The sequence below is a fragment of the Schistocerca serialis genome, chromosome 1 (assembly GCF_023864345.2).
Source record: "Schistocerca serialis cubense isolate TAMUIC-IGC-003099 chromosome 1, iqSchSeri2.2, whole genome shotgun sequence".
NCBI lineage: Eukaryota > Metazoa > Arthropoda > Insecta > Orthoptera > Acrididae > Schistocerca > Schistocerca serialis.
In genome coordinates, this window is record NC_064638.1 from 138,524,223 (window position 1) to 138,537,711 (window position 13,489).

The window sequence follows — 13,489 nt, forward strand, 5'->3', positions numbered from 1 at the left end:
TTTTTGGTTTTGATGCCTTTCGCGTTTTTGGGTTCTCCATAGATGACTCTGTCAATATTGTCTCTGATGCTATTCCTTATGCTCAACTGGATTCCTTGTCGACTACATTTTCGTCCCTTTTTTCTCCTGGTTTAGGCCGTGCGACCGACTTTGAAGCTCATATCACGCTCAAACCCACTGCTCGGACTAAGTTTTTTCGGGCTCGACCCATTCCTGTGGCCCTTCGTGATCGGGTAAAACGGGAGTTGGATCGTCTCACTGCATCAGGGATCTTGCTTCCTGTCACTTCCAGTGAGTGGTTCTCTCCTGTCGTTGTAGTTGCTAAGCCCAATGGTGATATTCGTCTCTGTGGCGATTTCAAAGCCACTGTAAATGCTCAATGCCTCATCGACACTTTACCCTATGCCCCATCCTGAACAACTGTTCACTAAACTTGGCATCTCTCAATACTCAAAACGCAGCCCTCTCACCATCATTGCGATGCCAGCACCAGAACGGACGCCACCAGGAGACATGCCCATGCAGGAACCGGAGGATCATCCTCTGTCAGAGTACATCTACTCGCCTCCTCCTCGGCGAACGGACGCCGACACATCGCCCACGTCTCCTGTCATCTCGACCCGTTATCATCGGGGACACTTTCCTCCGTACGGGAAGCCTCCTCCTTGAGACTTTACGGCGAGTCAAACAACGCCTATGGACGTTAGCCATCTCCAGGACACCTCCATCAAGACCAATGCAACAATTTCAAAGGGGGGATAAGTGATGTGACTCGCCGATTATTCAAAGTGCCGCCGCGCAATTACGCACGTCCTCTATGTGCGGCACTGTCTGCCAGCCATGCAGCAGCTGCGCCACCTAAGCGGCCAGCCGAGCAGCGGCCACTAGACTGAGACTCAGTGTTTAATCGAATGCCGACTTGTACACAGGTCAACTTACTCAGTGACTTATATGTGTTGTTGTGTTGTTCCTAAATATATGTGTTAAACTTGAAGTTCTAACATACTGACTAGCTGCATTAAATAGAGTATCACATGAGATGAACCATTTGATATTTATTTCATAGATATTCTGTCAATGTGACATATTTGTAAACCCTAGTCACACATGCAGTGGTTCCTGAAGAATCTGCTATGGCTCAGCTCAGCTCAGGTGATTAATATGGCAGACAATGGAAAGGGACTGCTCAACAGAGAACCAAGTTAGTTCTTTTATATGCAGAAACAAAGAGTGTAATTATTACACAGAAGTAAACTTCAACATTTTAGCACAAGTTGGGCTTCCACCAAAAACACAGTCTTTAGGTTGCATCAGCAATTTGAAAATAATGTAATGTTAGAATCAAAGCAGCCATGTGTATCTCAAATCTGATGACCTGAAAATATGAAAGCCGTAAGAGTGGCAATGCAATGCAGCCCCCATAAGTCAACAAGGGGAGCCACAGTTGAACCTGGAATCTCACATCAGTCTATTCAGCACATTCATAATTCAGACCTTCATTTATTCCCTCCAAAATGACAGAGTTGCATATTCTTCTCTATTAGTAGAAAGAAGACAGGCATAATTTTGCTGCTTGGGTTATGAAGAGGAAAGTGGAAGGAGTCCTGCATGACATCTGGTCCTCCGTCGAGGTGTACATCCATGTTAATGGAGTGGTCAAGCAACAGAATGTGACATTTTGGGCTACTGGACATCTGTGACATTTTATGAAATGGACAATAACAGTCATAAAGTGTCTGTTTGGGCTGCCATATCAAGCCACAGATTAATTGGACCTTTCTTTTTTGACAAAACTATCAGTTCTGAATGGTACATGGGCATGTTACAGAACTAGTTCCTCCTGCAATTTATGCCATTTGACTTCAAATGCACATGCAGTGGTCTATGCATGTAGCCTGCCCTCACTCAACCGATGTTGTTCTTGACTTTCTGCATGAAACATTTGGTGAAAGAGTACTTTCTCACTGCTTTCCTCAGTGTCCTAAGTGTGGTCAAATTTGGCCACATCAAATCCCCGGCATCAGTCCCTGCAATTTTTTCTTGTGGGGATATTTAAAATCAGAAGTCTTCCGTGAGCATCCACAAAATCTAGTGGATCTCAGATCTAGTGTTGTGGAAGTGTGCAACACTATAGATGAAGGTATCTGTCACAAGAAGTGCAGAAAATGAGTGTTCATCTTGAACAGCAACAGCAGCAAAGTGGTGGTCACATTGGACATATTGTCTATTGACATCAATTCTCTATGATAGTATTAAAATGAATATAAGAATAAATACTTAGGATTAAAGGAGCACTGAAAAGCAGAAGCACTAAGTTGGTGATAGGCACACACAAAAGAAGGAAAACTTGCTAGCTTTCAGGGTTATCCTGTGAGGAGCTGAAATACATTCACACATTCTTTCACACACATGCATACTCACGCCTATGCCTCTACGTGGTGCCAGCTAGTCAGTCGTGTGTGTGTGTGTGTGTGTGTGTGTGTGTGTGTGTGTGTGTGTGTGTTTGCATACTGTATGTAGCTTGTCAAAGGGTAACTCCAAAAGATAGAAAGTTTTCCTTCTTTTATGTGTGCCTATCAGTGACTCAATGCGTTTCTTTTAACCCTAAATTATTTACTTTCTACAAGAACTTTCCTACAACATTTTTAAGTATAACAGTTTCAACATCTCTTGCACACTCCTGTAGTCTCTCTCAAACATAATTAAATACTTAAAATTAATTGCCTGTCAATAAGCCATATTTGTGTATTTTCTAAGAAGTGATGTGTATATTGTAGCTTTTCCGCGCTTACATTTCTACTCAGCAAGGGTCAATCAGTTTGAGACAGAGTAATACACGGGGTGTATCAAAAAGAATCACCCAATTTTTAAAAAATCATAAATATTATGTTATTTGAGATACATGTGTGAACAACGTACTTTTGGAAAGGGCAAACTCTTGAGTTTTACATGGTTCCTGCTAGGTAGCAGCAGTGTGTGCCCACTTCATTTATAGTAAAAATGGTGTTGGGACAACAGAAAGTGTTTCGTGTTCTACATTTTGCGCAGTGCACATCAATAATAAGTGTTCAGCGTGACTTTTGTACTAGTTGTGGTGTGGATCTCCTACAGCACAAAGCATTAAATGATGGCATGAACTATTCCGATAATCCTTAAATCAAAGGGTTACTGAATGATGGACCAAATGATTCAGTCTTACATTACTGGCCTCCAAGGTCACCGGACATGACTTTATATGATGATTTCTTGAGGGGGTTTATAAAAGACTCTGTTTATGTGGCTACATTACCAACAATAATAAATGAACTGAGATATCACATAACAGCAACTGTGGAACCTATAACTGAAGACATGCTCGCTGCAGTGTGGGAACAATTTGAATATGGCATTGACATATGCCGTGCATCTCAAGGGAGCATAATGAACACCTATGGAAAAAAAAAAACGTTTTGCATTCCCACTGATGAAAAAAAAAAAATTGTATATGTTTATTAATTCTGGAAATATAGACTTGCCAGATCAGATGATCCTTTTTTATACACCCTGTATTTAGTGTGAAGTGTGCCATTATTTTGCAATTCTGCTTTTTTGCTATAGGTTGTATGTTTTGTGTTAGGTTTTTCCCGTTATTTCTGTATGTCTTATTCCCTTCAGATTAGTGCACTGCTTATCATACTGATCTAAGAGCTCTAATGTCAAGTTATTGACTACCACACACAAAATTGAAATAAGACTTGCTAGCCTTTGGAATAAATCCCTTGATGAGCTATAGCATGCATATGCCACCCCCCCCCCCCCCCCGCCATCCCCCCCTCCCAGTGCACACCTATCCCCTTCCTGGTACCCCTCCCCTGGATGTGTCCAACCACTCTTCCACTCCCCCCCCCCCCCACCCCCCCCCCCACCGCCACGCCACGCCACCCACCCCACACACCTCTCTGTGCTCTGTGGCCCCTACATTGTGCCATTTTCCATGGCTTCTTTTGATAACAAACAACAAATATTTGTGTGGTCTCTATCAAAACACTTTTGCTGGGTTTCAGCAAATATGAGCTCTTTTCAGCAGTGGTCACAACAGAATAACTTCAGTTAATGCAGTACAGAATATTCTATCGATATTTGTGATTTTATTACTATTATAATGTATCTGTCAAATTATCTTTAATTTTAACATTTACTTTTTGCTTCTAGGTTATGGCTGAGGAAACAAATGTCATTCTGGAAGATGTACCAGGTGGCAAGCAGGAAGAGGAACAACCATCAAATTTAAATAATGACAATAACAATGGTGAAAATGTTGTTGCAGCAGCTCCAGTTATCCCTTTGAATCCATATGCATATCTGGAAAGAAACGAGTTTACTTCTGAAAGGTTCAAAATAGAAGTTAGAGGACTACCTAAATACTATGGAATTGGTGTAAGGTTTGATAATCTTCAAACATTTACCTGTTATTTGTGTTTGGTGTAAATTATGTTATTGGTTATAACCAGTGTCTTGGTTGTATGGGAGGAAAATTATGTGTACATATTTTAAAATCTCACCAAAATGTTAACAAAAATAGAAAGTTAGATTCAGAAAACAGTTCCTGGGCTTCAGCCACACCAAATGGTTAATAGATCCACAAGCTTGCAGCTGAGTGATTCTCAGTTGTTGTCAAATCGTAACTGAATGCTATGTTGTTGTTGTTGTTGTTGTTGTTGTTGGATGGTGCTCAGTCCATTGCAGCATAAGGCAATGTCTTGTCCTACATCTGTCACATCTACTTGAACCTCACAGTGTTTGTGCTCCAGTGCTGTATGCAGCTGCAAGCTACTGTGTTAATAGATATTTTTATCTCTAGAGTGTCTTTAATTACACTCAGAAATTGTTAGCATTTGTGATTATGGAGAAATTGTTAATGTAATTTTGTGTCCATTTTTCATTGGAATTTCAGCTACTGCTGATTTGTCTGGGTAGTGTAGTTGCAGACACCTCTTATGTCCAGTCTGGCATAGTTCTACTACGTGCACGATCTGCCTGATGCAATTCTGTTTGCACTATCATGTTATTCCTTAAATGACAGAAATTCTGAGTTTTACATTACGGTTACTTCGACAGTAACCGTCTCTGTGACACATGACGCCTCTCGTGTAGTGACTGCAACTGGAGTTAATTGAGCTTCTCAAACCTGAGTCTCCTGTGCTAACTACTACACCACCCAGGCAAGTGACTTCGCACAACTATACGGACTACACTAGCATGTCTCACTCCTCAATCCAAATTCCCATTTATGTCTTGGCCCACTTGTTATGTGCCGACAGAGATGCTAATGTCAAAATCAGTTTATTCCATAGTAAATTTGTGAGTATTTGAAAGTTGCTTTCCTAAAAAGTTATCCAAAAGATCAATAAAAAACAAGCCATAGGTAACTAAGGGAATTAAAATCTCATGTAAGAGGAAGATTGAAATTTACGTAAAGGCCAGAGTAAGTCAGTATCTGACATTACTTGCATACTACAAAAAATATGTAGTATTTTAAAGAAAGTCATTAAAATGTCCAGAAGTATGCATGTCCTGAAAAAAATAAATAATGCAGATAATAAGATTAAAATTATACGAGACAGTGTCAAACAGAACAGCCAGTCACTGCACAGGGTTCCATAACAATTAAACTAAATGACAACATTTTCACAAGCTTTTAACAATCACTTTCTAAATGTAACAGCAAATATAGGGTTAAATGGTTCAGTTGAAGAAGCAGGAGGATATATTAAAATGTCATTCCATAAAACCTTAAGCAACTAGAAGTTAGCACCAACTTCCTCCATTGAAATTAATACAATTATAAGAATTCTAAAAAATAAAAAAAGCTCTTATGGGGTTGATGGAATTTCGAGCATATTTCTGAAAAGTTGTAACAACTTAATAAGTAATGTCCTTAGTGATATATGCAATGCAGCATTGGCACTGGGAATGTTTACAGGCAGGTTAAAATATGCAGTTGTTAAACCACTTCATAAAAGAGGTGACAATATAAAAAGTAATGTACTCAAGACCAGTAACACACATTTGAAAACATTTTGCTTAGCGTATCACAGTTTGGGTTCTGGAGAGTTTGCCTGACTGAGAATACTATTTATTCACCCATCAATTAGCATAAGCCTTACATTATAATATATCACCAGTTGGTACTTTTTGTGATCTCATCAAGTTCTTCAATTGTGTAGATTATGATTCTCTCCTAGAAAAACTCAAGTTTTATGGGACTGATGGTTTTACACACAGCCGGTTTGAATCATGCTTGGCAAACAGAATGCAAAAGATTGTGCCAAATTATTCAAACAATGTTGGAAGAGTAACAAATTTTAGTCACTGGGGAAAAATTACAAACGGAGTCCCACAGGTTTCAATTTTGGGTCCATGCCTATTCGTTATATATGTAAATGATCTTCAACTTAACATTCAACATGCAGAACTGGTACTTTTTTCAGATGATACAAGTGCTATAGCAAATCCCATTGGAGAGAAAATGACAGAATAGATGGTAAATGATGTTTTCCAAAGAATTACGAAGTAGTTTTCAGAAAATGGACTCTCCCTAAATTCTGAAAAAGCACACTATATTCAGTATTGTACAACAAATAGTCATACCCACAATTGATGTAGTGCATGAACAAGAGTAAGTAAGCAGTGTTAAATGTTCCAAAATTTGGGTGCACATACTGATGAAAACGTGAACTGGGAGAAACATGTTATGAGCTTCTAAAACACTTAAAGTCAACTAATTTTTCTCCTCATACAATTGCTAATCTTGGAAACCAATGAATTAACTTCCTGAAATATATTGCATATTTCCACTCAAATAATTTCTTATGAAATAATTTTCTGGGGTAACTCATCACTTAGAAAGAAAGTATTGGTTGCACAAAAGCAAGCAGTAAGAATAATATGTGGTGTTCACCCACGGACATCATGTAGGTTCCTTTTTAAGGAGCTAGGCATTTTAACTGCACCATCACAATACCTGTACACGATAATCAAAGTAGTCATAAATAATAACTCACAATTTGAGAAGAACAGTGATGTCCCTACCTACAACACTAGATGGACAAATGACCTTCATTATCCATTTTGAAAACTGCCAGTGGCTCAGAGAGGATTTCAGTTTGAAGCAATAAACAATTTTCATTCTTTGCCCAGTAACTTAAAATGTCTGACAGGTAGCGAGGTAAGCTTTAAATCTAATTCAAAATAATTTCTCCTGGACAACTCCTTCTATTCCATTGATGAATATCTGCTCAAAAACTGGTAGCCGTTACAAAAAAAATTTTAAGTGTAGTTCCACAAGGAGGAATCAGTGATCATGTGTTAATTAGTCTTAACACTAATAGCCTGCACATATCCTGTAAACTGACTCACTCCACATCATTTAGATAAAAGAATCATTCAAATGATCTGTGGAACGTGTGATCAACTAAGCAACCCCCTAAACTCGAACAGCATTGCAGAGTCTCTCGAACTGTATTGGAATAGCACCTCAGCATGGAATGACACTGGGGATGGTGCATGAAACCAAGACATAAATGCTTCAATAAAATGGAACTATATGGTTTCAGAGACCTTTTCAAATCACATCTATGGTGTATCGATAAAACAATATGTACTGATATATTTTGTGTATGATGGTACTGATGTGTGATGTGGTGCGCCAACGTGGCATAGTGGTTAGCACATCCGCCTTGTGAGCAATAGACCCCTAGTACGAAGCCCAGCCTTGGTACAAATTTTCAGTGTTGCTCCAGCCTGCATATATGTATGTCATAGATGTGTGAGTTATGAGAAGGCCTCTGAAATCATTTAATTTCATTTGATTGAAGCACCTTCACCTGGGTTCCAGGCAAGATCCCCCATGTTGTTTGATGCTGAAGTGCTATTCCAGCACAGTTGGAGAGCTTCTGCAGTGCTGTTTGAGTTTAGGGGAAATGCCAAGTGGGCTGGGGCATGGATGGGAATTTGGATTGAGGAGGGAGGCGTGTTAGGGTAGTCCATGCAGTTGTGCCAAATCGGGGTTGCCAGGATGGCATAGTGGTTAGTGCATCTGCCTAGTGAGCAGGGAGACCTGGGTACAAATCCAGTTATTGGTTCAAATTTTCATTTGTTGCTTCAGTCTGCATATATATGTACATCACAGATGTTTGAAACTAGAAAAGTTCTCTGGAATCATATAGTTTCATTTGTACTTCTGCAGTGTGTGAATGGAAGCTATATTTAACTTAAGTATTGGCACTTTTAGGCGCAACCATGTCTCAGTTAAAATGAGTGTTAACTAGTTGCAACTTTTCTAACTGATGTGCCAAAGTATATGGGCTGGCACAGCTTTAATGTTGACATCTCCAGCAGTCGCTTTCTCTTATGGTGGCTACCTGTGGCTTCCACAACAATGTACTTGCACTTCTAACAGCACCAGCTCCTGAAAATGACTAGCACAGCTTTTCACTGCTGTGTGACAAGGAATGGCTTTTGTAGCAGTGGTTACACCATCCTTCTGCCTCAAGATACTTTCTGATTGTTGATGCCAAAATTCTTGTTTCCTAAATTAAATTTATACATTTTGTGATTTGTGAAAACATCAAAATTTAGTATGATAATTTTTTGTGTATTTTTATCTTTACTGATTACCAGTTTTTAATAAAGAATGATTTTGCATTTATTAAGGATGTATAGAATTTGAATTTTTGGAACTGCTCCTCAGTTTTGTCACAAATGAAGTGTTTCTTGTTGATTCGAGTAACTCTCCCCACTATTTACGCATTTCATTTCAGATGAATATAATCATCCACCTTTGTACCTTTTGATCAGTGCTGCTCAATATTTTATTGATGTAGTAATAGTAGTAGCAGTAGTAGTAGTAGGCTTCTAAGAGACTCAAAGCTCCTGTGCCAATCTCATATGATTCCTCTAGATGCTCCTGTTGCCAATTATTTATTCCCTATATTTCACATATGGAATCAATTTTATTGTGCCAAGTACTCCTGAGTCTCCCCCTTGGTCTTTTGCCATATGGCTTCTCCCTAAATATTCTTAACACAATTTGGTCTTCTTTCATTCTCATCAGATGTCCAGCCTATTGCAGTCTTCTAGCATTTATTATGTTTACTATCATTGGTTGTTTTGATAGTTCGTGGATTTCTATGTTATGTCTTCTCTTCCAGCATTGTGATTCATTGTCATACTATGGACCAAATATTTTTCTGTAAACTTTATTCTCAAATACTTGTAAATGGTGGTGGTCTGTTTTCATTAGGCTCCATGATTCTGCCCCATAGATTAGAACTGCTCTGATGATTGTATTATATAACTTTATTTTAGTTTTCCTAGTCAGTAGTTTGGACCCTAAGAGATTTTGTATTGCATAACAGGCTCAGTTAGCATTCTGCAGTCTCGCTTTTATTTCTATCTGTCTCTGATTTTGTTCATCTATCACTGATCCCAGAAATTTGAACTGTTCAATGTGCTCGAATTTGTGTTCACCAACTATTAGATGTGATTGGTTATCCCATTGATCTCTACATCTTTGAACTATCATGTATTTCATTTTCTTGTCATTTACTTTCAGGCCAAGTCTTGATGCTTCTGTCGCAAACTCCACAAATAATTGCCTAATCTCTATTTCACTGTTTAAAATGAGCACTACATCATTTGCTTATGATAACATGTTAATTTTGCTTTCTTGGAGGATCCCAGCAGGTACCAGTTTGAGTTTCCTCACAACTCTTTCTAAAGCTATATTGAAGAGAAGGGAGACAAAACATCTTCTTGTCTTAACCATGTTTTATTTTTAAAATGGTCAGACTTTAATCCATTTGGTAAAACCCTACTTGTATTTTCATCCATGCATACTTTCCAGAGATTTATCACTTTAATTGGGAAACCAAATTCAGTCATTACATTCCACAAGCTTGGTCTATGGATGGAGTCATAAGCTTTCATGAATCTGATGAACAGATAATGTATCTTTTGTTTATATTCACAAACTTTTTCATTTATCGATTTGATTGCAAATATGTTGTCAGTGGTGAATGTGTTTTTGCAGAAGCCATTTTGATAATCCCCAATTATATTTTCTGCATATGGTTTTAAGCGGCATAGCAAAAACAAGATAAGATCTTATAACCTGTATTGACCAATGATATTCCTATATAGTTTCTGAGATCTTCCCTGTCTCCTTTTTATGAAATTATGGAAAAAAAACTACAGAAAAAATGGTTGCAAACAAATAAGAATCCTGAAATAGAACTTGCTTATCAGCAGGCTCAAATGCAGACAAACAAAATTAACTGGAAGAAAAAGAAACAATTCCTAAAATAACAGATTGAATCTATTCATGAATATAATCAAAATAACATCATCCAGAAAATTTATGGTATAATCAACAAAATTAGTAAAGGTTTTAATTACAAAACCACGGTGATGAAGGATTTAAATGGCTATATGATGATTGAACTAAGAAAAATTTTAGTGACAAGCAAGGAGTATTTTGATAATCTACTGAATTGTTCTGATCCAGAAGCACCAATTACTAGTTCCAGCAACAGTCACAACTGTGAGGAAATTCCAGAACCTACATATGAGGAGCTGGTAGAGTGTATCAAATGCCTAAAAAGTGGTAAAGCAGCTGGCCATGACAGTATCCCAGCTGAGATACTAAAATATGGAGGCGAAGCATTGCACAGTAGTTTATTTCATCTTATACAGATAATCTGGAAACCAGAGAACATTCCAACAGAGTGGAGAGAATCATTAATAGTCCATACACATAAAAAACAATTTTATTGATGAAAGTTAAAAAAAAAAGAACAATACGGTGTTCTATAGCAGAATCATTACAGTTTGCATGTATGTGTACTTTTTACTTAACTAGCTCTGAGAAAGGGCGTTTTCTAAAAGCTTTGAAGTGATGTCAGTCTTTTTTATGTGCCTGTTATCTGCTCGACCTCAACTATGTAATGAAATAAGGTACACAAACAGTTAAAATATGATCACAAACACAACAGAGTTTACACAATTCTCAGGATGGTGGCACACATGGCTTCCCTTCCGTAGGCTACCTCGATGACTGCGGTGACAGGAAGGGCATTCGGCTGCAGAGTTAAATAAAATAAATTTAACGGAACATAAATACAGTGAATCCCTGTACTGTACTGTATTAACGCCAACAATGAGACGTCCTCAGGGTGGGATTGACATTTTGAAATCATTTGTATGGTGATGTAAGTTAAGATCCCATATACCTCCCCCTGCAGCCATTTCACAGTGCTGTGTGATGTTTCAGAGCCTTAAAATTGACAGCAGTCTGAATGTTGGCTATGTAGTGTAGTGGCTAACATATGAGCCTGATGTGCAGAAAGTTGCAGGTTAAAATCTCATCAGGTGCTTCAAATGTTTTTTATTTTTTATACTGAATCAAAATGACTGTGGTGAATATTTTTGTTGTGTTTAGGAATCCTGTATATTCGGTTCACTAGACAAACAATCAAACAACTCGTATAAATGAGTTTTATTACAACAAGACAAGTGAAAATACTTAACTTTGAATCAATCTTCTTCAGAATATACAGAATTAAGGCACCAGCAAAACACAAAAGCCCACGACAAAACAAAACTAAGACAATCTGTGGCAGCTGGTGGCTCTGGATTCAAAGCGTTAACAGGTTGTCGCTGTGTTATTCCTCCTACATCATCGGCACCATGTTATTCAGACATCTCGTTGCCATATTGTTGTGGCTAGGAATCGTGCATACTCGGTTCATTAGACAAACTGAACAACTTGTATAAATGAGTTCTATTACAACAAGACAAGTGCAAATACTTAATTTTGAATCAGTCTTCTTCAGAATAGACAAACGCAAGTAACACTTCTGGTCCTAGCAACCGCTTCTAACAAAAGTCTCTCAACTGAACTGCAATGACTGCTGATCTCTAACTGTGCTACGTAGAGAGTGCTAATGAATAGGCTACAATGTGTCAGATAATGAAGTGGCTAATGTTGAAGCTGCTATCAAAGTGGGCTGCCACCAATCGGCATGGCGTTTATGTTGTCTTCACCTAGGTGCAACTGCTGTCGCACTGTTGTCCTGAAGGGAGGTCAGTCAGAGTGTGATCGTCTGACTTCTTATAACAGCTTTGTCTTTTCTGTCATTCCCAAGTGGTATTTCAGTGCTAACTTTAGGCCGTGAAAATTTTTATTTAATTAATTGGTTTAAATACAATTTTTAAAATTTATAATCTTTTGTTATGTCATTTTAATCATTGTAAAAAATTTTGGTTTGGCCCTTATTTTTCCTTCTCGTCATTTTCTTTTCATTTGGAATCTTTGTGCATGTGATAATTTTATTTATCAATCACAATATATACATGTTTGAAAATGTCAACCTAAAAAAAGAGGAAATAATCTGTTTTTGTATTGGCTTTTCGGTGGTGTCAGAAACATACGTTTCATTATGTACAAGATGAACATTTTTTTGAGTGGCAATAGTCATACAAATAATGGAAACATAAATTCATGTTGCTCTATGGAGAAAGTAATACAGATGGAGATTAGAGTGAAAGAAGGGGTTATAAATTAAATGACAGTCAAGCAAAATGAGGAATAGAAATAATGACTGCAATAACATGTATGAAAATATAATATGATAAAATGGATAGAACTAAATTGAAGTCAATAAAATCACATGCAAAAATGTTCCAAATAAAAAAGAAGGTAGGAAGCAATAATGAGAACAAATGAAAAAGTTAGTATGGTGTTTAAAATAACATGACAAATAATTACAATTTTTAAAAAAAATGTATTTAAACCAGTTATAAGAATAAAAATAATGTTTAAAATCATTTCAATAAAGATTTTAAAATAAAAAAAGGTATTGAAGCACCTGACAAGATTCAAACCCACAACCTTCTGCACATCAGAATCATATGCTAACCACTATGCTACTTCTACCAAAGTGAGGGCTCTAGAGCACATACAAAATTATGAAATTTTCCCCCATGATTACTAACAAATGAGAACCCACCAGAGGGAATAGCAGCAGAGTGAGGTACCTGGGACCCTAAGTTACATCACCATATGGATAGTTTCAAAAACTTGATTACACCCTTGGGGACTTCTTGTAAGTAAAAGAAGAAAGAATTGTTAGTGAATGCTGTATTTTAAATGTTTACCTGAAGGTCAGGCAGACAACCGTAATCATCTTTGGAGGTGTTTTTGAAAGGTTGCATGAGGAAATTTGCAGGAAGAGATTACAATTGTGGCAAGACAATTTGTGTCTCCTTCACAATGATAATGTACCTAGTCACCCAGCTTAGTCCGAAAATTTTGTGACCTAAATCAGATGACTGTCTGTCTGCAGCAACTCTACTCTCCAGATCTCACTATAAGTGACTGTCTCTTCTTTTCAAAGTTTAAGTCAATGACATTAAAAATAATTCACCACAGGTGATGAAAGATATTACA

General features: G+C 37.7%; 1 protein-coding gene across 2 annotated transcripts in view; it reads left to right on the forward strand.

Moving 5' to 3' along the window:
• The window catches only part of LOC126464286 (tRNA (uracil-5-)-methyltransferase homolog A-like), an 87,312-nt gene that overhangs the window by 14,458 nt on the left and 59,365 nt on the right, over positions 1-13,489 (forward strand). For both annotated transcript variants that reach the window (XM_050096223.1, XM_050096224.1), the window contains exon 2: positions 4,192-4,416. In XM_050096223.1, coding sequence (XP_049952180.1) covers positions 4,195-4,416 — 222 coding nt within the window. In that variant the 5' untranslated portion in view covers positions 4,192-4,194. The remainder of the gene's footprint in view (positions 1-4,191; positions 4,417-13,489) is intronic.